This window comes from Ovis aries, chromosome 23, assembly GCF_016772045.2.
Source record: "Ovis aries strain OAR_USU_Benz2616 breed Rambouillet chromosome 23, ARS-UI_Ramb_v3.0, whole genome shotgun sequence".
In the NCBI taxonomy this organism is placed as follows: domain Eukaryota; kingdom Metazoa; phylum Chordata; class Mammalia; order Artiodactyla; family Bovidae; genus Ovis; species Ovis aries.
The window spans coordinates 49825077-49848267 of record NC_056076.1 but is presented as its reverse complement, the minus strand read 5'-3'; the positions used below and the strand labels follow the sequence as shown (position 1 = coordinate 49848267).

The window sequence follows — 23191 nt, the reverse complement described above, 5'->3', positions numbered from 1 at the left end:
GGTGGCCAAAGTATTGGAGCTTCAGCATCAGGCCTTTCAATGAACATTCAGAGTTGATTTCCTTTAGGATTGACTGGTTTGATTTCCTTGCTGTCCAAGGGACTCTCAAGAGTCTTCTCCAACACCACAGTTTGAAAGCATCAGTTCTTTAGCACTCAGTCTTCTTTATGGTCCAACTCTAACATCCGCACATCAGTTCAGTTCGGTCGCGTCCGACTCTTTGCGACCCCATGAATCGCAGCACGCCAGGCCTCCCTGTCCATCACCATCTCCCGGAGTTCACTCAGACTCACGTCCATCGAGTCCGTGATGCCATCCAGCCATCTCATCCTCTGTTGTCCCCTTCTCCTCCTGCCCCCAATCCCTCCCACCATCAGAGTCTTTTCCAATGGGTCAACTCTTCGCATGAGGTGTCCAAAGTACTGGAGCTTCAGCTTTATCGTCATTCCTTCCAAAGAAATCCCAGGGTTGATCTCCTTCAGAATGGACTGGTTGGATCTCCTTGCAGTCCAAGAGACCCTCAAGAGTCTTCTCCAACACCACAGTTCAAATGCATCAATTCTTCAGCGCTCAGCCTTCTTCACAGTCCAACTCTCACATCCATACATGACCACAGGAAAAACCATAGCCTTGACTAGGCGGACCTTAGTCGGCAAAGTAATATCTCTGCTCTTGAATATACTATCTAGGTTGGTCATAACTTTTCTTCCTAGGAGTAAGCGTCTTTTAATTTCATGGCTGCAGTCACCATCTGCAGTGATTTTGGAGCCCAAAAAAATAAAGTCTGACACTGTTTCCACTGTTTCCCCATCTATTTCCCATGAAGTGATGGGACCGGATGCCATGATCTTCATTTTCTGAATGTTTAGCTTTAAGCCAACCTTTTCACTCTCCTCTTTCACTTTCATCAAGAGGCTTTCTAGTTCCTCTTCACTTTCTGCCATAAGGGTGGTGTCATCTGCATATCTGAGGTGATTGATATTTCTCCCAGCAATCTTGATTCCAGTTTGTGTTTCTTCCAGTCCAGTGTTTCTCATGATGTACTCTGGATAGAAGTTAAATAAGCAGGGTAACAATATACAGCCTTGCCGTACTCCTTTCCCTATTTGGAACCAGTACGTTGTTCCATGTCCAGTTCTAACTGTTGCTTCCTGACCTGCATACAGATTTCTCAAGAGGCAGGTCAGGTGGTCTGATATTCCCATCTCTTTCAGAATTTTCCACAGTTTATTGTGATCCACATCCACACATGACTACTGGAAAAACCATAGCTTTGACTAGATGAACCTTTGTCGGCAAAGTGATGTTTCTGCTTTTAATACACTGTCTAGGTTTGTCAGAGCTTTTCTTCAAAGGAGCAAGTGTCTTTTAATTTCATGGCTTCAGTCACCGTCTGCACTGATTTTGGAGCCCAAGAAAATAAAGTCTTTCACTGTTTCCATTGTTTCCCCATCTATTTGCCCTGAAGTGATGGGACCAGATGCCATGATCTTAATTTTTTTGAATCTTGAGTTTTAAGCCAACTTTTTCACTCTTTTCCTTCACCTTAATCAAGAGGCTCTTTAGGTCCTCTTCACTGTCTGCATGAGGATGGTGTCATCTGCATATCTGAGGTTATTGATATTTCTCCTGGCAATCTTGATTCCAGCTTGAGTTTCATCTAGCCCAACATTTCGCATGGTGTACTCTGCATAGAAGTTAAATAAGCAGGGTGACAATATACAGCCTTGACGTACTCCTTTCCCAATTTGGAACCAGTGTGTTGTTCCATGTCCAGTTCTAACTGTTGCTTTTTGACCTGCATACAGTTTTCTCAAGAGGCAGGTAATGTGGTCTGGTATTCCCATCTCTTTAAGAATTTTCCACAGTTTTTTTTTAAATCTCTCCATGCTATTCTTTGGAACTCGGCATTCAGATGAATATATCTTTCCTTTTCTTCTTTGCCTTTAGCTTCTCTTTTTTCAGCTATTTGTAAGGCCTCCTCAGACAACTATTTTGCCTTTTTTGCATTTCTTTTTCTTGGGGGATGGTCTTGATCACCACCTTCTGTGTGTTACGAACCTCCATCCATAGTTCTTCAGGCACTCTGTCAGATCTAATTCTTTGAATCTATTCGTCACCTCCACTATATAATTGTGATGGATTTGATTTAGGTCATACCTAAATGACCTAATAGTTTTCCCTACTTTCTTCAGTTTAAGTCTTAATTTTGCCGTAGGGAGTTCATGATCTAAGCCACAGTCAGCTCCTGGTCTGGTTTTTGCTAACTGTATAGAGCTTCTCCATCTTTGGGTACAAAGACTATAATCAATCTGATTTTGACATTGACCATCTGGTGATGTCCATGTGTAGAGCCATCTCTTATGTTGTTGAAAGAGGGTATTTGCTGTGACCAGTGCGTTCTCTTGGCAAAACTCTGTCGGCCTTTTCCCTGCTTTATTTTGTACTCCAAGGCCAAATTTGCCTGTTACTCGAGGTATCTCTTGGCTTCCTACTTTTGCATTCCAGTCCCTGTGATGAAGAGAACATCTTTGTGTTAGTTCTGCAAGGTATTACAGGTCTTCGTGGCGCCGTTCAGCCCCAGCTTCTTCGGCATTGCTGGCTGGGGCTATCTGAGCACTTTGGAAAAATATGTTCAGGTCTCAGTGCCCTGAGGGTTTTTCAGTTTGAAAAGTCATCTTCCCTTAAATGATTGTTCTTGTGTGCCCAGAGCCCGTTTTGGAGGCCATCAACTTACCAAGCTCACTGGGGCAGGATGCGGGTCAGGCCACCACTGTTTTATCATTGAGGGCACATCCCGTGCGTCTGTTGCACGGTTTTGTGTCGAAGCAAGCCTGCTTTCTCGAGTAATCATTAACTTACAGGAATTTCCCATATTTTTCTACTTAAAATCCCCTAGTGAGATAAACTATTGAATCACCTATTTTGTCCCTTCATTCTGTCCCTATCAGAATGAACTTCATTCTTTGGGGTAAAGCACATGCTTAAAGAAACGCCTATTAAAATGTAGCTATTAACACAAGCCTGTAACCTATAAAGCATGAAATTCCAAACTGTGGTTTATGGATCCTTGAGAACAGATAGGCAGTAACCCTTGTATGTGAATAAAAGACAAGAAGGGGAAATCCAAAGCCAGAGAAAAGAGACCAAGATTGAGACTTGAGACTGGTGATCCTGGGAGAAAAAGAAAAGCAGGTTCTCTGCATGTGGGTGCCAGTCTCACGAAATGGTGTTAACCCAGCAGATCACAAAACCGGGGTCTCCCGTCTTCGCCTCCATGGAGAGCACTTGACTCATCGACTCCCCAGGCTCCTTCCCTGCTTCTCCTGGGACAATGGGATTTAGGGACTCAGAGCACTTTTAAAATATCCACATCTCCATCCGAGGGAGCCTAAGGGTTGATAATATCCCAGTCTTCCTCCACAGAGCCAAATAAGGAAATGGCCTCCCTCCTACTCGCATTTGAAAAAAATGTTTCTATTGAAGGCTTGACCTGGGTCTTAAATACAATGAGATCTTGGTCCTGGCAAGAAAAAAGAAATTCAAGGACATTGGAAAGGAATAGCAGGCACCGAGGCAGAACAAGAAAAGTACCTTCCCGACCCCAAACACAAGCAAACATCCTAAACTGGTCACATAAAGTGTGAAGTCTGCCTTTCTCCAGGAGAACATGGTTGCAGGTGTGCTAAGTTGCTTCAGTCATGTCCAACTCTGTGCAGCCATGTGGATTGTAACCCACCAGGCTCCTCTGTCCATGAGATTCTCCAGGCAAGAATACTGGAGTGGGTTGCCATGCCCTCCTCCAGGGGATCTTTCTGACCCAGGGATCGAACTTGCATCTCATGTCTCCTGCATTAGCAGGCTGATTCTTTACCACTAGTGCCTCCTGGGAAGCCCCAGGAGGAGAACAAGTGGAAGCATGTTTGCCTCTTTCTCCAACGTCTTCCAGACATTTATTCTGGCAGCTGTGGGCATGGGCAGGTGTGGGCTGGCTTTGCCCCACTCTGGTTCTTCTCTGCCAAGTCAGGGTTTAATATTTACTGAAGGGCCCGTGTCCAATCTTAACAAACACTGCATAATCAGACAATTGGTTTCTTCTCTGGCTTATCCAACAGCCTGCTCCTCGCTGAACAAGACTGATGACACGGATGAATCAGGGAGGGAGCTGGCTGCTGGCAGAAGTTTAATTAATGGATTTGATGTTTCTGTCAGCAAGTGCTGTATTGGAACTGGCATCCTGGAAAACTTGAGGCTCTGCACCCCTGACAGGATTCTCATCATCAGGCCACATGGCCAGGCTGCCTTGGGCTGTGGGAGGCCAGGTCCCCCTGGGAGCAGGAATTCAATGCAGAGCCTGGGTATTCCCGCCACCCCGTCCAGCCATAGATGTTAGCTGACAGCTGTTCTGTTTAAAGGACCTGTTGTCCTGGCCTCTCCCCAGAGTGGTCTGCATCTCAGCCTGCAGCTTCTTTCCTTTTAGCCTGTGAGATGTATGTTTTGTTTGTTCTTAAAGCTTTCAGTGATCCCTATGCTGACTGACTTGTGCAGCTGTGCTGTTTCATGTCCTTGATGAAGGAAACATGACTCCCGGGCCTGCCATTGACACAGAGGCCACAGCTCATTGTCTAGAATCTGCTCCGTGGTGAGGCCAGCACGACCTGGCTTGGTGCGGGGTTGTGGGTGGGTGACGAGCAGCCCATAGCCAGATCCCTGGCTCTGAGCAAGGGGCCCTGATATTTGTGAGCCCCCAGGCCTTGAGTATTCCGGCTGGTGCAGTTGGTTCTGGGCTGTATCGTGTCATCAGTCCCCACACCACCAGCTGGTATTGACCTTGGGTAGTTCCCATGTAAAGGCTTTGGGGTTTTCCAAATGCAAGTGAATAGATCTGCTTTTGCAGGAGGCAGGCTTCTCACAGTGGAGTGTTTCGAGTTTTTCCCCAAAAGGTGCAGTGCAGGACTTCTTTGGCCCGTTAAGACTCAGAACTGCTATCAGGATGCTTCCTGGGTCCAGAGAGGTTTTTAGGAGGACGCCATGCTGCCTCGTGGAAGGACATCATCTCACTGCAGCCTTGCTCAGTGCTCACAGCCCTTCATTCATTCTCTTGTTATTTACTGAGTGTATCTGTTAGGCCCTGTTCCATACCCTGGGGCAAAAGTAAGCAATTTTAAAAGTCCTTCTCATTTTAAGGCACTTAAATATTTAGGGGTTATTGGAGAATGCACAGATAGGAATCGGACACAAATTATCCCACGTGGGCTGTAAAGAGAAATAAAGCAGAGGACAGGGATCCAGAGGGAGCCAGGCGGGCAAGGGAGGTTGTTTCATTTGTGATGCCCAGAGACGCCCTCTGAAAAGACACCCGAGTGAGGCGAGGAGTGAGCCGTGAGGACTTCTAGGGAGCAGGTGATACGGTACGTCCACCGGCCCCGAGGTGGGAGCAGCTTAGGTGGGATCAAGGCCCCACCCGGAGGCCATCAGGCTGAGGTGGAGAAAGCAAGGAGAAAGGTGGTGAGGTCAGAAGAGGAAGGACCTTCTGACCTTGAAGGCAGCACTGCCCGTGCACCCTCCAGAGAGGTGAGTGAGTCTGTCTGAGGTCCCTGCTGCCCCTTCCCAGAACTCCTTCCTGAAGCTCTGCTGTCGGAACCAGGCTGTGGCCATCCCTGTCCTTCAGATGTCAGCCCCTGACCTGTTGGGATGCAGGTGGCCTAGGCGCGAAGAGCTGGGACTCGGTCAGCTCAGCATCACAGCCTGTAGTACCCCCGTCTGGCTGTGTGACCTTCAGCCAGCTCGCTAACTTTTCTGTGCCTTGTTTTCCTTAAAGCCAATGATGATGGCACCCACCTCACAGGTATTAAGGAAGCTGATAATGGCACCTGGGACCTAGTGTGAGCCCAGTGACTGTTAGCTCCTATTCCCTCTGCCAGCCTGAGACTGGGTGGAGGGCAGAGGCTCTGCCTTAGTATCCCTGGACCCCACCCTCACTCGTGATCCCACGTCATGGCACAGTGGGTGCTGAGTGACAGAAGGCACACCTGTGATGCTGGGCCAGGGGTCCACGTTCTGCCAAGCCTCTCTCTGGGGCTCTTTGTAGTGATGGGGCAGTCACTCCCCCTCCCTGTAGCGGTACGAGAGCCCACCCGGGGCCTCCTTTCTCTGTGTAGGAGCCCAGCGCAAGCGTGAGTCCCAGGTGAGTTCACGCTGTGCTTTTGCACGGTCCCTTGTGCACTTTCTGCCTCCTCCTCCTCTCCGCTCAGGTCCATTTCCCTTCTTCTCAGTGAATAGGCCAGCAGCCCTTCCAGAACTTCCAGAATTAGAAGTGTTGTCCCTGCTGTGGGCCACCTTCATGCCGTGGGCCTTCGTGTGAGATAGTAGGTACACAGCCAGGAGGACAGAGGACACAGATCCCGGGGCAGAAGAGCATCCTCCAGTCCTCTTGTCCCATGGTTTTCTACCAGGAAACTTGCATTTGGCTCTTTGTGCAGTGCAAATGTACTGGAGTGGGTTGCCATTGCCTCCTCCGTTAGCAGCAGCAGCAGCAGCAACAGTGCAAATGCCCAATTTGAAAAAATTTATTGTTGTTCAGTCGCTAAGTCATGTCTGACTCTTTGAGACCCCATGGACTGCAGCACACCAGGCTTCCCTGTCCTTCACTATCTCCTGGAGTTTGCTCAAATTAATATCCATTGAGTCAGTGATGTCATCTAACCATCTCAACATCTATCGCTCCCTTCTCCTCCTGCCCTCAATCTTTCCCAGAGTCAGGGTCTTTTCCAATGAGTTGGCTCTTCGCAGCAGGTGGCCAAAGTATTGGAGCTTCAGCATCAGGCCTTCCAATGAATCTTTAGGGTTGATTTTCTTTCAGATTGACTGATTTGATCTCCTTGCAGTCCGAGGGACTCTCAAGAGTCTTCTCCAGCACCACCGTTCGAAAACATCAATTCTTTGGCACTTAGCCTTCTTTATAGTCCAACTTTCACATCCATACATGACTACTGGAAAAGCCATAGCTTTGACTTTTGAAAAAATAAGGAAAGACAAAACAAAACCAAAAGCCCAGAGCTACATTTGTATCCCCAAAGATTTTAACTAGTAAAGGCAGTTACTGAGCTAAGGCATGTGTTTCATTTCATTTACCAGGGGCTAAATTAGCCTCATGGTAACAGGATTTACATCAATGTTGGTTCCCATGATCTGTCCCAAAAAACCTGTTAGAGGTAAGAACACTCCTAGTAATATTTCCTGGCAAGAGTTAACAGACCCCCTCCACAGAAAAAAAAAAAAAAAGAAGAAGAAGAAGAAGAAAGAAAAGGAACTGCTGCTTGGCGCTTAATGAGGCCCCAAACCTGGTGAGCGCTGCTCTGTTATTTCTCATGCTGAGGGGAGCACACCTGCTCAGTTCTGTGTTGCGAAGTGTCTCTCACTGCAGCCTGCATCCCTGCCAACAAAAGGAAGGCCACTTGGCTGCAGAAGCTTGTCACCCTCATGTTGCCAGCAACTCTCCGTCTGCTAGCTGGCTGGGGAGACTGGGGGTGGCCAGCGCCCGGGGAGGTGTGATTGGGGAAGCACTCTCTGCCCTCCTGGGATGTGGAGCTGGGAGGGGGCCCATGCCTCCTGCTGTGGGCCCACTTCCAGAACTTCTCCTACCGGGAAGAAAAGCAAAGCTCCCCAGTGCCACTTTGATGAATGGTTTAGAATAACAAAGCTGAGTTCATCAGAGGCCTGCCTTCTGGAATCAGGGAGAGAGATGGAGGAAAGAAATGAGGCTTATGCACAACAGAAATTCTTAGCGGGTACATGCTCATAAGTGTGACCCTCCGCACCAGAGTCTTGGCAGAGACTGTAGATCGCGGGTGGTTGCAATGAGGCTTCATGACCTCAGGCTGCGTTCAGGCAAGCAGCAGTTTCAGGCCCAACCTCATGGTGATGGCACGTGCCTTCTGTACCAGGCAGATGACCCATTCCATTTCAGAAGGTCTTCGCCTGCCTGTAGGATGCTCAGAGGACGGGGATGAGGGTGGTGAGGGGTCATGGAAGCGTCTCAGGTGACCACCTCTCTTTGAGCTGCCCGCACGTTCAGAGGGCTGTTTAGGGGAAGCAGAGTCTAGCTCTGTGGGAAGTCTGATTACTTTACAGCCTGCTCTGAACACCCATCTCCTGGGGCCACTGGCTCAGGGGTTGCAGCCTTGCACCTTCAAGGTGGGCTGGAGTCCTGCCCTCCTGACCGTGGCACCAGGTGGAGCCTCACTCCAGCTGAACCCTGGGCATTATTTGTAGAGGTTCACTCCACGTGGTTTCTTTTGTTGGTGGATTTCCGTTTGACTTGTACATCAAGAAAAGGGAAAGCTATTTTGATTATTTGCCAAGCTAATTTAACGGCACACATGAGATCATTGCGTGGTGAACTGCTTCTAATAACAGCAAATTAGATGAATTTGAAGAACCTTTTTTCCAGTAGTGTATGTGCCTCCTGAATTGAATTATTCAATTAAGCAAGCTCATGTATTCTAGAGGTTTTAGTCAATTATAAACACATTTTTAGAACCAAAAAACCCTTTGATGGAGTCTGGGTTTTTGCATTGGGAAAGCTTGAGCTCCTTCACTGGATCTGCAGGGCTCCTCATTCCTTCAACCAGTGTTGAGTGCCGGCCCAGGCCAGGTTCCGATGATGTGGCAGCGTGGCACGTGGCCCCTGGGTCCTCGCTGAGGCCTCTGGTCCAGACCAAGCAGGTGGCAAGGAAGCCGAGCCTCTGCCAGGGGGAGTTGGGTGGCTCTACAGGGACAGGTGGGCCCTGGAAGAGCCACACAGCGAGCACAGGCCCCACCCACACCTGCAGAGCAGGAAGACTTCCTGGAAGAGTGGTGGTGGAGAAATGAACCGTGAGAAGTTATCTAGGGGAGAGCGGGGCGAGCAAGCTTGACAGAATGAACACGGAGATGCTCAGGCAGCCGCTGGAGGGTGTGCAGAACTGGGCCCTGCTCAGGGCCTCTCCATCCTGAGGACAGAGGAAAAGTCTTTCCCAGCCTGGTTCTCACTCCCTCCACCCACCCAGCTTTGTCTTTTCTTAGCCGCCTGCCTGAACTGCGTGTAAACACTGCCACACGGACCAGCTGAGATTCCCAGGCCAGGCCTCCCACCCCGCTGCACCAGCTGCTCTCCTGTCTATAGACAGCCTGACCCCCGGCCACCTGGGAGAGCCCAGATCCAGGCCTGGTCCAGACAGCCTGCTCCTCCTGCCCATCGGTGCCATTCCTGGTGACCTTCTCCTCCTGACTGGCTTGGCGGTGGTGATTTTCAACAAGGGAGTCGTGCTGCCTTCTGAGTTCCTAAGGGGAGAACCACAGACCTTGCTCCTGGGCTCCAGACTTGTGGAAAGTCTCTCCTGACCCTGTCTACGTGATGCTGAGGGTGGGGGCAGCAGTTCTCTTAACTCACCTCTTGGTGCCTTGAGTTTACCTTTAAAGCCTGGAGGAAGGGAAAAGGGCATTGAAACATAGCCAGTTGAAACTACAACTTCTCCGAGGCTTCTGTCCTGTAGCCAGCATCCTTGGGGCCTCCTTTCTTGCTTTTACTTCCACAGGGGTCTAACAGACTTGAAAGGCTTGCATGTGGGTCCTCCAGGATCTGGGTGACCATCTCTCCCCCTGGATTCTGTGCTACCATGTCCCAGGTAGTGATTCAGGAGGTCCCCATCGAGTCTCTGTGCACAGGCCAGTTATGACATGTTCTGTTACTGATCAAGGAAGGCATTCTGAGGCTCTTTCTACACAGGTTGGGAAGAATCCTCTCCCGAGGAGGTCATAAGATATAGCAAAGATAGCCAGAAGTGATTTCTTGAACCAAAGGGAATGAGGTTGTTCATGGTGTCATTCAGCATAGTCTGCAGGGATGCTTGTCACTCAGACCAAAACCAGCCTGCCTTACGCTCATTTCTAAAAATCTTTTGCCACAGCTAGCACTTTGCATCACACTTAGTAAAGTAACAGCTTCATTGAATATAGTTCATACAGCATAGTTGAAAGTCTACAGCAAGTCTCTTTCCCTTCCCCAGCGTCTGGGCTGTGCTGGTCCAGGGAGACCAACATGGGCAAGGGGGAATAAAGATCAGAGATAGGTCTTCATTGTTAGCGTCAGGCTTTCCTAAGACTCAGATTGGAGAGCTCAGAATTTACCAAGACATGGAACTAAATGCAAGGAGGCCAGTTATCACCGTAAGTTCCTGCACACAGCATATGTGCTTGGTGTAAGCTTTTCAGGAGGCTTTTATGGGCATTGGAAAACCATAAGAAGCAGTGAACTCATCTGTCTTGTTTTAATGGGATTTTTCTTTCAGTGTACAATTTTTATCTCCAAATGAATGCTACTTTGGCTGATTCAGTTTTCTTAAGTTAAAAAAAAAAAAAGAACATTTAAACATAACCAGCTGAGGTTCAAACCCCACAGAAGGAGCCTTTCCTCAGCCCAGCATCACAGGCAAACATTTCTCCCTGCTGCTCTTTTTCAGCGAGTTGCAGACCTGGAACAAGAAAATGCGCTCTTGAAAGATGAGAAGGAGCAGCTTAACAACCAGATCCTGTGCCAGTCTAAAGGTAGGTGCCAAGTGCTGGATTTTTCATTTTGCATTGGAATTTCTTTTCTGCACTGACTTCCCCCAAAGATTTCCACCAGGCATGCAGTTGGTCTGGATGCCACAGTGGGGAAAGGGTTCTAACAAAAGAGAGCTGAAAAAGAAGGGTGATCTTTAAGATCCCGCTGCCGAATTTAGTTTCAGCAGGTACCATGCAGTGAGATGCACACATAATAGACAATATGATGCCTGAGATCTGGGTCAGGGAGACCATGCGCTCCAAGAGTGACGATGCAGCGTGCTATTGCGTGACCTTGAGCGAGTCCCTCACTGACTGCAGTCCTGTTTCTTCATCTGCAAAATGGGCATAAGCCTGTGACATACTTAGGATGGTGCTTGACCTGTTGTGAGCCCTTAGGAACTGCCGTTACTGCTATTTTCAAGTTTAGCACCCACAGTACCTATTGTGGTTTCTTCTACCCAGTGGGTCACCTGTCAGTGTTTGCTGGAGAGGGGGTTGCGGGCCAGATCCCAGGGCCCCTCTCTCGAACATGTACGACCGGGGCTGCCGTCAGCTCCCGTGCTATGCCTGATCAAAGAGGAGCAGGCCGTGCAGACCCTGGTTCTCCCGTGATTCAGTGCGGCCTTCAGCAGGTGGCTCCCCTCCCGGCCCAGCTCCTCCTCTGGACTACGCGAGAGACCTGCCCAGCGTGGTCCTGTTGAAAACATTTAATAGTTCTAAATTCCCCTTTAAAAACTGTCTCTTTTCCACGGATTCGAATCGCAAGTGTGGGTGGGAGAAAAGCCCGTCCACGTTCCCTCCTTCCTTTCCCTCCTTCCCCTAACATAACCTGCGGCCTTGTCTCCCGGAGCCTCCTTTAATCTCTCTGCACAACAGCCACCTGAGCGACCAGGAATAGGGCGGGCATGCTGGAAGACACCTGGGTTCTTCTGTTGCTGTGACAGCTGTCTCGAGGGAGGGGCAGGCACAGTAACCGAGGGAGCTGTGGTGTCTGTAGCGGCTTCTCTCCCTGGCCCCTGGGGGTGAGAGGGGCCTTCTCCCCTTCTGGAGACTGGAGCCGGGTCCACGCCGCCCTGGGCTCTGCTGTGGGGGAGGCTGCTGAATAAATTTGCCCAGTATCTGTGTCGTGACCTTTTAACCGGTGGTTAGTCACTTGTCTCCGAGTGAGCGGACGTGCGGGACAGCCACACTGAAGCGGCACTGTGGCTGCGGGCGCTTGCTTTCCAGATGAGTTTGCCCAGAACTCTGTCAAGGAAAACCTCATGATGAAGAAGGAGCTGGAGGAGGAGCGCTCCCGGTATCAGAACCTCGTGAAGGAGTATTCCCGGCTGGAGCAGAGATACGACAACCTTCGGGACGAGATGACCATCCTAAAGGCAAGGAGGGCAGTCCCAACGCCCACCCCCCAGCTCCGTGCCCTTTTCCCCATTTGGCCGCCGCCCCAGCACAGCTCTCTGCACGGCGATGCTCTGGATCGGTGCCCCCACTACCCCCCCCCCCACCCCACCCCGAGAGTCCTCACCCCACCTGTGGGTGGTTCTCACACAAGCAAGTGGCTGGGTGATGAGTCGTTCCCAAGGGCAGCTGCTTTTCCAGCTTTGGGGTCTTATGAAGATTTCAGGACCTGAAGGGAAATTCTGCCCGCATGAATGTATCTCCTTTCTTATTTCTGTTCTGGAAAAACCCCTGTGTGAGAGCGGGAAGGGTGTGGGGAGTGCACACTGTGGGCAGGCCCACGAGAGCCTGATGGTTTGTCCTAATCCTCAACGCGCATGTGAATACATGGGCGAATTTTCATATTTCAAGATTTGCCATTATTTTTTATCCCATGTAACTGTTCCCTCTCGAAATGCACAAACAAGATAAGTTAATTGCATAGAAACCAGGAAGAAAAGCTGAATAGGAACATATATAGAAATCTAAAATTTTCCTACCAAGATCACTTTTGACTCTCAAAGCCAAATCAGATGCAAAGGGGGGAAAAGTTATTTTTAAGTGAACAGTATAAAATGGTAAGCTCTATTTCTAATATGCTTACTGTTTTGAAAAACCAAGATCAGTGGCACGCAGGTTGAAGCAGGAGCCGCGAGGGGCTGGAGTGAAGCGTTCTCTTCAAGAGGGAGTCTGACGACAGGACAGTGTGCACTTTGGGGTTAATGGGGTTAAGGGTCGTTTCAGAAAAAATCCACCCAGGAGTTGGGGGTTTGCATTGAGGGAACGCAGTCCCGCTGTGGGGCTGTGTTCTCCTCGAGATGTCTTTCTGTTGCTTGGCTGGATGAATGGAAGACTGCAGGTGAAATTTCTTATTGGAACAGCTCAGCCATCACTCCAAGAATCAGTGGTACCTATTCTTATTGACAAAAGAGGCAGAAGTCTACTCTAGGGTCTATCGTTAACTTGAAAAATGATAGCTCTTATTAACATTAGTTCATTTTGAGTTTTCACGTTTCTCTCCCTGAACAGCAAACCCCAGGCCACCGGCGGAACCCGTCAAACCAAAGCAGCTTAGAATCTGACTCCAATTACCCATCCATCTCCACGTCTGAGGTCGGAGACACAGAGGACACCCTCCAGCAGGTGGAGGTGAGGAAGGCAGGCTCTCGGCTGGTCTCTCTGCCCTGGGGTGGGGTGGGGTTGGTGACCTGTGTGGAGCCCCCAAGGCGCTGTTCTGTTGCTGACCACCACAGTGCCTATGGCTCATTTCTGACAGCAGGGCTGGTTGGACTGTGGTGGACTTCTTGACTCTCTTTATCAGCTCTCTGGAGTTGATATTTACTGTGCAAGGCAATAAGTTATTGTTCCCACTCTACGTAAAGGAAAATCCCTGATTCCTCTTGCAAAACTGAGGACCCACTGCAGAGAGGTGACATAGCTGGAGGAGCTAAGTCATTAAAACAGATGTAAATTAGCATCCCCACTTACTGTCACGGTGCATATAGTCATATCAACAGATACACAAGAAAATTTTCCTTCCTGACTTAGCAGCTGGATAAAATTCAGAGAACAGCAGCAAATATTTCAAACTACAGATATTTGCAGAATGACTGTATCTTTGTCAGTAATGGCCTCTTAGAGCCACTCGATGGTCTTTACGGACTGTGTGTAATTTTATCAAAGGTAGGTAGACACACGATTTTTCCTCTGGCATTTGAAAAGCAGAAAATGACAAGCATGTAAAACCTTATGTAGCACGTGCAGATAGATGTAGAAAAGATAAAAACAAATGTGACAAATGAAAAACAAAAAAACAAATGTACTTTGCGATGTCGCTGTGCCAGACACTGCTTCCAGATGCTAGAGAAACAGTAGGGACTGTCCCAGAGGAGGTCCCTGCCTGCAGGAAGCTTGTCTGATGGAAAGCTAGACAGTAATCAGTTGTGGAAGATGCTGGCTTAAGTCCCTTCATTTTGCTTTGCAATCTCCTCCTCTCTCAGAGGCTTTGGTCAGCCTGAACACCAGATGCACCACCCAGGTGTTTCTTTGTGTGACAAGTTTACATGCAGACATAGGCACTTCCATCAGTGGATTTATGTTCTTTAAGGAAGCTGAGGCTAGGTCTTGGGACTGGCCGAGCAGTACACCCAGTGCTGGCTAAGCACGAAGCATTCATTAAGTGCTGGATGAACCAAGTTTCACCGTCCCATACGTACACATATATACTTTCTAAAACAACTTTTCATTTTGTATTGGGGTGTAGCCGATTAACAGTGTTGTGATAGTTTCAGCTTAACAGCCAAGGGAATCAACCATAAGTATACATGTTTCCATTCCCCCCTTTTAAACATCTACGTGGATATGCTTGTGCAGATATCCGCATTTGCCACCTCCACACTTGACAAACTCTTGAGGACAAACCCAGGCATGAATCTTAAGGAAGAAACCTACTGGGAATTGGTGATGTGTAGCCTGTTGGATAAGTGGGTTGCCTGGCAGGACAAGTGTTGGTTTTGTTTTGAGGTGCAGTTGTGTGGCGTTTGACAGCCCATTTATAGTCATTAGCAACCACACTGGTCCTTCATCAGGACGCATTACATCCTAGGTTTTACAGTGTCTCTGGTTTGAGACTCTTCTCTAGAAATGAGCTCTTTTAACTTCCAAAGAAAGTGGCTGCGTCTTTATCCCTCTGTTCCTGGATTGTATGATCAGTCATCTTAAGTGTCTCACACGGGAACAATACAGGTGACGGAGACGCAGATGTTATCCAGGCAGAGAGTGAGCCTGGAGGACCAACTTTAATATGAGAATGCCACATGGATGGCGTTGGCTTTGTCTCAGAAGTCTGGATTGGTGACGTCTGGGAGGGAGACGGAGGACAGACAGCTGACATGAGGGTGCCGTGTGTTCCCTAAGGCATCCGTGCTATTAAAACCTTCTCTTCCTGCTTCCTGTCTTCCCTGGAAGGAAATTGGCCTGGAGAAGGCAGCCATGGACATGACTGTCTTCCTGAAGCTGCAGAAGAGGGTGCGGGAGCTGGAGCAGGAGAGGAAGAAGCTGCAGGTGCAGCTGGAGAAGAAAGAACAGCAGGACGGCAAGGGAGTCCCGGTGCGTGAAGGGGCTGCCAGCCTGCAGGGCCACGCTCCCAGGGTGCTGGCCTCAAAATGACCCTGCTCACTCCTGCCAGGGCACATGGGCCAAGTGTGACCCTGCAGGGTCGTGCTGGGCCTGGGTGTCAGGGAAGCGCTTCATCTCGTGTTGGTGACCTATTGAGTCTTCTCTGCCAGTGCCCACATCACCCCGGTCGGACAGGAGTCCGCTTCCCCAATAACCCCAGGGCAGAGAATTTCCACTAGTGAAGTCAGCGGGGAACCTGTATCATTATCACCCCCTTGCAAAGAGAACCAGGGTATGATTAGAGTATAAATACAGGTGACCCTTGAACAACTCGTGTTAGAGGCGCCCAACCCTTTGCACAGTTGAAAATTCACCTTTGACTCTAGTCAGCCGCGGTTCTACATCTGAGGAGTCAACCAATCGCAGATTGTGTCCTGCTGCAGAATTTACCATTGAGAAACATGCAAAATTAAGCGGACTCACACAGTACAAACCCGGGATGGTTCAAGGGTCGACTGTGTAGGCAAAAGTCAAATCTGAGAAAATCGATGGCCTTGAATCCAGTGTGGGCTTGAGTTTAACCCCACTGTGTCAGGAGCAGGGCCAGTTTGCAGACAGTCACCCTTCTTGCGTAGGACTGTACCTTCGTCTCAATCTAAGTTATCATCCGTATCTGGGGTCTTGAAAAGATATGTCTTGAAACCTTAGTATCTCCTGATGTATGGCTCCATGTATGGACCTACTGGGCACCTATGCAGCGCTCAGCATTTTGCTGGTGTCAGACTCATTGTACGTGTTGAATGTTTATTAAATCAGGGAACTTCAAACAAAAGAGAAATTCACAGATTGACTAGATTGTAAATTCAAGGGATGTGTAATCTAGTTCAGGAAGACCAGATATAATACAGATGAAAAATAAAAAATGCCATTGGTGGTATTTTTAATAAGTGCCAGGTTGAGTACAGACAGGTCGGTGCTGTAGGAATAGAGAGTCCACTGCCATTAGCAGTGATGCTGAGGAAAGCGCCACTTGCTGTAAGGACCACTTCTGATGGGCTTCGAGGCCATTCTGGACAAGGATCACATCATTAGCTGACCTCATAGTGGGTTTGTGGGAGGCCTTGGGTCTGTTCTCAGGCCCTCATTGTCCATTGTGGGGTTTGACTCCCTCCCTGCATCCTCAGCCCCACCCCGATCCTACCCCATCCGACCCCCTTTCTAATCAAGCGTGACACAGATGCTGATCTGTGTTGCTGGTAAATTCCTGGGCTTTTTCCTGAGGAGGAAGTGGGGAGGTAAATCTTGCTGATGGATTTAAATCTCTCAGGTGGATTAGATGCAGAATGGAGAGTGAAAGGATTCGGTTTATAAATGACTCATTCAATTAGGAGAGAAGCTGCCCTGACGGGCGCGCACGAATCAAATAGATGAAAAGCTCACAGACATCAAACCAGGCCTGACCTGGAAGTTCCTGGCCGCTCGGCTGCCCCTGCAGGCTCCCCACCACAGGGCTGTCAGATAACTTCAGAATCTTGGCTTTCAGACTTCTGCTTGTGTTGACACCAGATAAAGTGGGTATGGTGGTGGTGGTGATTTAGTTGCTTAGTCGTGTCCAACTCTTTTGCAACCCTGTGGTCTGTAACCACCCAGGCTCCTCTGTCCATGAAATCTCCCAGGCAAGGACTCTTTGCAACCCCATGGACTGTAACCACCCAGGCTTCTGTGTCCATGGAATTTCCTAGGCAAGAATACTGGAGAGGGTGGCCATTCCTTTCTCCAGGGGATCTTCCTGACCCAGGGATCCAACCTGATCTCCTGCATTGCAGGCAGACTCTTAACCCTCTGAGCCACCAGGTAGGCTCAAAAAGGATATATCTCTCCTTAAAAAATAATCACTGAGCAAGAGTTAGAACCACAGATTTAGCTCAGAGCCCTGGAATGTGCATGGAGGATCTCTGCTTAAGAAGAATGGCCTTGTTTCTGCCAGAATTCAGTAAAGAAGGCAGAAGTAGGGAGGGGAGAGTATGGGATCTCTCTGCAGAAACCCTGAAACTGAACTTTCTGAGAGCATGTTCTGGGATCTGCCCTTGGTCCCAGGAGGAATTCTGAGCCACCTGGGTCTTTATTCTGGAGCAGTATGGCCCTGGGCTCAGCTCCAGAGAGAGGCCAGGCTCTGGATGTGGAATGACAGGGAAGACAGTAGGGAGTCTATCAGCGTGGGTGTGACTGAGCCTGCCGTGGTGGGGACCCTCTAAGACAGCCAGTCGGTGTGTCTGACTTCCCATCCCCCCTGCTCCTTCTCCTCTGACCTGGCTACCATGGGTTTCCAATGGGCGGTCCATGTAGAAACGTAACTGCCAATCCACCTTAATACAGTGCTTCAGGTTTTACATAGATGATCTCCATTTTCTAAGAACCTAATGCTCTCAATGTGGGGCAAACCCCTGCTGCGTGAGGACGCCAGCGCAGGCCTCTCCCCAGGGCAGCAGGTCACAAGCTGACCCTGCGTGGTCACAGCCCCACCCCTGGGGATGCTGGGAGGAGAAGCAGAGGCTGGGACCCTGGAGAGCTGCTTTCCCACGTCACAGGCTGGAAACCGTGGAGCCAGTGTCACCGTCCTTGACCTCAAAGGGGCTGCAGGAGGGGCTCAGATCCAGCCCCTTCCTCTCGGCCTGGGACACACCCCCTCTATCGCCAGCGGGACTTCAGGCTGCCAGCACTATGGATAATTAAGCGCTGTCAGGTTCTAACCCCCTAAACCTCTCTCATTCATGGACTGTCACCCACTACTTGAGATCACCCCAAGCAGTTAACCCTTTATAGAGGTTTATCTACCCCTTCTCAGTGGACAAGTCAAGTCCAAGAGCTGCCAGACAATTCCGAGAGTCATTGGCTCAGCTGAGTCCTAATGGGCGAGTATTCCTGTGGTTGTTATCGAAAATCCCAGGGGTGCAGCTGTGATGTCAGACCGCATCCACGGTGCTCTGTAGTGGGCCACCTGGTCCACTGCCTGTTGGAGGTTCTTATAAGGACCTGGAGGAAGCAGACCTCTCTACAAGGTGCTCAGAGTAACTTGGTTGGAAAACAGACGGTTCGTGTGTACAGACATCCCCCAGAAAACCGAAGAGGAGCTCGTCAACCTCATAATAAGTACAGAATTATGTTAACCTTCTTAGTAAGCACACAAGTGTGATGGTATTAGTTTTGTAGAGCTGCTCAAACAAAGGACCACAAAGTAGATGGCTGAAAACAATATGAATTTATTCCCTCATGGCTCTGAGACCAGAAGTCAAAAAGTCAGAGCGGTGCTCTCCTAAGGGCTCTTGGGAGATGACCCCAGTCTCTGCCTCCATCTTCAGGTCACGTGGTACTCTTCCCTGTGTGGATATCTTTTCTCCTCCTTATAAGGACCCCAGTCATATCCAACTAGGGACCATCCTAATGACCTCATCTTGACCTGCTCATATCTGCAAGGGTCTGTTTCCAAAGGGGGTGACATTCACAGGCACCAGGGGTTATAGGACCTCACTGTATCTTTTTAGCGGACATGGTTCAACCCATAACAGTATGATTTGTATTCAACCTGTAGGTACTCATGAAGACCATGTGAACAAAGTTATGTAGGGGATGTGGGCAGGCAGGGAGGGGTTATTTATGGAGAGCTCTGTGGTGGCCTAAGGTAGGGAGCTGCACTTTGGAGGCAGAAAGGAGGTGGACACATGGAGTGTGCTGGGTTCACGAGGAAGGGTCAAGCCCCTCCTGACTGTGGAGGGAGGTCCTCCTGGGGAGCAGCCAGCCTGTGGCCCGTGCTCACCTCTCTGCCTCATTATCCACACAGGCGGAACAACCAAGCAATGACTCAGATTTGGACCCGGATGCAGATCTAGCCTACAACAGTCTGAAGGTAAGATTCTTGGAAGACAAGCTTCCTTGAACCTCCCCCCTGCAGAGGCCCGGTGATGGCCCTGGGTGGCAGCAAAGCCTCCTGAGCTCCCGTCTGCTCTAAGTGGGGCTGACAGCACATAATTTCCTCTTCCTGCATTTGTTTCTTCATCTTCGAAATGAAGGAAAATTTCTATGGTGGCTCAGATGGCAAAGAATCCGCCTGCCATGCAGGTGCCCTGGGTTCTATCCCTGGGTCAGGAAGATCCCCTGGAGAAGGGAATGGCTACCCCTCCAGTATTCTTGCCTGGAGAAAATCCCATGAATAAGAGGAGCCTGGCAGGGTTGCAGAGAGTCAGACACGACTGAGTGACTAACAGACGTCCTCCATGAAACTATTTATGCTAATAGGAAATTTTCCCTCTATACAACACCCCCGGCCCAAAATTTGTCAGTTTTCCACACCAAACAATTCTTCAGTTCTCTGTGGACACCAGTTAGGTGTCCTTCAATTAAATTCAGTTCTGTAAATTCAGTTCTGGTACAAACTACTGAGAATTAACAGAAATGCCCATGTGGGTAGTGGAGTGGTGGGAAGGACCTTGTACCAGCCTCGGAACTCACCTTCTCTGCTCCACGCTGTCTCCTCATTCATTAAGGAAAGGGGTTATGCCCAGTGATCTCCCAGCTCCGTGATCCTATGGCTCTGTAACAAGTTTGCAGCCAATACCCACTTATCCATGTTCTTGGTTTTCTCTGGGAAACTTTGAATTCCATGTATTCCAGGACCCTGTCAGCAATTTATATAAAATTATCATACCTTAAATTGCCTGACTTCATCTTAAACACAAAGTAAATATTTTGCCTTGAAATTTTAAATACATTCCAAAATTGAGTTTCATTGGTATTCATGTGTCTGCACATAGGCAGTTTTTTTCTCTGCTAGCACTGGCAGTTGGTAGCTTTCTGTACGACTAAAACAATGTTCTTGGTCTGTTTTCCAAAACACCAGTCCATGTGATGCTCCTTAGAAGATAGGGCAGAGAGCCCTCTCTAGACAAATAAATTTAGGACATTGTGGTTTAGTCCCTAAGTCGTGTCTGACTCTCATGATCCCCATGGACTGTAGCCCACCAGGCTCCTCTGTCCACTGGATTTCCCAGACAAGAATACTGGAGTGGGTTGCTGTTTCCTTCTCCAGGGGATCTTCCAGATCCAGGGATCGAACCCGACTCTCCTGCATCACAGGCAGATTCAGGGTTAGGATATCCAGCATTTTATATCCTCTTTTGTAAAGTCAAATATATTAACATATTAGGGTTCCAGGAAGTCCTGTGTTAACATGTAGAAACTTTAACCCAGTGCTTCCACAAGGAAAGATTTGGTAGCTGGATGCATCTACAGATATGAATCCTGCTGAATCACTTGGAGGAATGCAACCCTAGTAGGAATAATGTGTCGGATCCTTAGTACTGATAACTTTGGGTTGTGGGTTTAAGTCCAGGCCCCGACTTTGACCTCTTGCTGACATAGTCAGAACCTCTCTGTGGCCTGCCATTAAAATGGGAAGATTGGTCTTAGCTTCCCAGGCGGGCGAGACAGGTGATTAAGGAAAGTGGTGGAGGAGGAAGCCCTCCTGGGAAGGGTGCCCTGACCCCAGGGAGTGACGAGGGTGTCCTTGGGCCGCCTCCCAGAGGCAGGAGCTGGAGTCAGAGAACAAGAAGCTGAAGAATGAGCTGAACGAGCTGAGGAAAGCCGTGGCTGACCAAGCCTCGGAGCACAGCCCGGCTGCCGCTGGCACCCCCGACAGCTACAGCCTCCTGCTGAACCAGCTCAGGTTGGCCAACGAGGAGCTGGAGGTGCGCAAGGAGGAGGTTCTCATCCTGCGGACCCAGATCGTGAGCGCCGACCAGCGCCGCCTGGCGGGCAAGGGCTCGGTGAGGAGGGGCCCGCGGGCCAGTGCGGGGAGAGGTGCTTTCCTTAGGTGTCTTCACCCGGGAGGGTCTTCAACCTACAAGACCAGAGTCTTTTGCTCTAGAGTCGCCTCTAAAAGTAGAGCAAGCTACCTGCTGTCCTCCCAGCATGACTTCACAGGAGACTTTGCTTGAAGCTTCTAGAATTTTCTGAAGTTACTCGATAGGAGCACGTTCAGAAGGAACGAGGCACAGAATCAGAGCGCACCTGGGCCACAGCCTGAGCAGCTCCCCTTGGCCTGCTTTTTCACCTTAGGTCTTGTCCTTTGTTACTTACTTTGTTACCTAGGTGGAGAAAGTCTTTCCTCTCTCTCTTAGCCTCCCAGGGTGACAAGTCGAACGCAGCATTTGTCCCTAATGTGTCCGCCTCCTGCACAGATTGAGGAGCAGGAATGGAGGGGCCAGGGAACCCCTGGGCTGCTCTGGGCATGGGCCTAGGGTGTGATGGGGCAGGTGTGTGAGCAGCATTATTTGTGGGGGATGCCACACCGAGACAGACTTCAGCTGTGTCCACTGCGTTTGGGGAGCTTTCTCCTCCAGGGACATATTGCCTCTCTCCACCCCATTGTACCAGCCCCCCTTCTCTGCACTCACTGTCTTTCACAGCCAGGCCTTATTGCTCCCTGACTCTCCCCATGTGATTCTAAAATCCCATTCCTGCCAGGGATTAACTCCTGTTATCTGAAGTCTTCCTGGGCCTTCATCTTTTCCCAGAGGCTCATTTTTTTCCACCTCTGTGTATGAAGTCATTTCATGACAGTTATTCGTATAACCAGAGTTCTTTCTTTCTTCATCGGGGATCTCCTAGGAGCCAAACATCAATGCCCGAACCAGTTGGCCGAACAGTGAGAAGCACGTGGATCAGGAAGATGCCATCGAGGCCTACCACGGGGTCTGCCAGACTAACAGGTAAGCCCCAGCTCTGACCAGGCAGGGGCCCTGCCCAGCATGGCACGTGAGGCCCCTCCTCAGGTACTGACTGTGTGCTCGGTATTGGTTATTATAGGAGATAACTGGGGAGGAGCGGAGTCGGTGAGTCCCATGAGCTGAAGTAGCCCACTGTTAGCAAGACTCCAGTGAACACCCCTGGAGCATCTAGAACCCAGATCCTCTGAGAAGCCCTGGGGAAGGGAGCTTCCCCAGGGAGGCTCGACAGGAGCAGAAGGAAGCCTAACCGGGAGTGACTTCTCTTATAGAAACGGGAGCAGGCGTCAAGTGAGCCCGCCTGAGTGGTAGCAGGGAGCCTGCTGCAGCTGCTTGCTGCCCAACTACCGTCTTCACCAGCCCGGCTGGTGAACAAACGTGACGGTGGGCCCCGTTCCCTGTGATTTAAGACGTGGAACCCATGCCAGGCCCTGCAGAGGTTGGATGGGAGACTCTGACCACAGCCGGATTGGCTGAAATGAGATTTCCCGGGACTTCAGTGAACTGACCACCTTTGTTTCCCCTCAAGGATGAGCTACCCAGGATTAAGGCCAAAGAGAGTGGCCGAGACAGGCAGAGGACCCCGGGTGGAGCAGGGCCCTGACGGTAGCACACCCGAGCACATGAGAGGGTGCACGGGGGATCTGTCTGCTCACCGGCTCTTGAGTGACAGTGCTCAGCTTCCTTGTCTGATCTGGGGACAGTCGTAGCAGCCCACTGCACAGGGTGACTGGGGTTAGGCGAGTTCGTCCACGCCTAGCTGAGTGATGCCTGCCTGTGAAAGTGCGCCGTTAGCACAGTGTCAGGGTACCCACTGTTAGTAGCTGTGCCTCCTTCTGCCTCTCTGGGCACTTGTGTCAACTTGGAACTGGCCCTTTCCCCTGGCCACCTTTCTCTCTCCCTGAATGTTTTTGATCAGTCATTAAGCATTTATTCAAAATTGCAGGAAGCAGAAGTTGCCAGCAGGGGGCCCTGGGAGTGCGTGGAGAACACCTTGGTAGGAAAGTCACTGAATGACGTGAGGACTTCCCAGGGCTTTGATTCCCAGTCTTCTCATCTGGCTCCTCTTTGGGGCCATGAGGAATCTGAGCAGCTCAGGCCACACAACAGGCCCGCAGATGAGTCAGGGTGGAAGGCGAAAGGCCTGATGCCCAGGCTGGGCTGCTTCCAGCCGACTGCATAGGCGATAAGAAGTTAAAGGTATTTTCGCAGGCCCCCAGGAGGAAACCATTTATTTCAAGAGAGCCATAATTCTTTTCCATAAAGGAAGGAAA

The 23191-nt window shown here is 49.9% G+C and overlaps 1 protein-coding gene across 3 annotated transcripts in view; it reads left to right on the top strand.

The window, feature by feature from the left end:
• The window catches only part of MYO5B (myosin VB), a 337450-nt gene that overhangs the window by 282083 nt on the left and 32176 nt on the right, over positions 1–23191 (top strand). For all 3 annotated transcript variants that reach the window (XM_042239477.2, XM_042239478.2, XM_042239479.2), the window contains exons 23-29: positions 10503–10587; positions 11815–11963; positions 13051–13170; positions 14989–15129; positions 18977–19042; positions 20715–20957; positions 21802–21902. In XM_042239477.2, coding sequence (XP_042095411.1) covers positions 10503–10587; positions 11815–11963; positions 13051–13170; positions 14989–15129; positions 18977–19042; positions 20715–20957; positions 21802–21902 — 905 coding nt within the window. The remainder of the gene's footprint in view (positions 1–10502; positions 10588–11814; positions 11964–13050; positions 13171–14988; positions 15130–18976; positions 19043–20714; positions 20958–21801; positions 21903–23191) is intronic.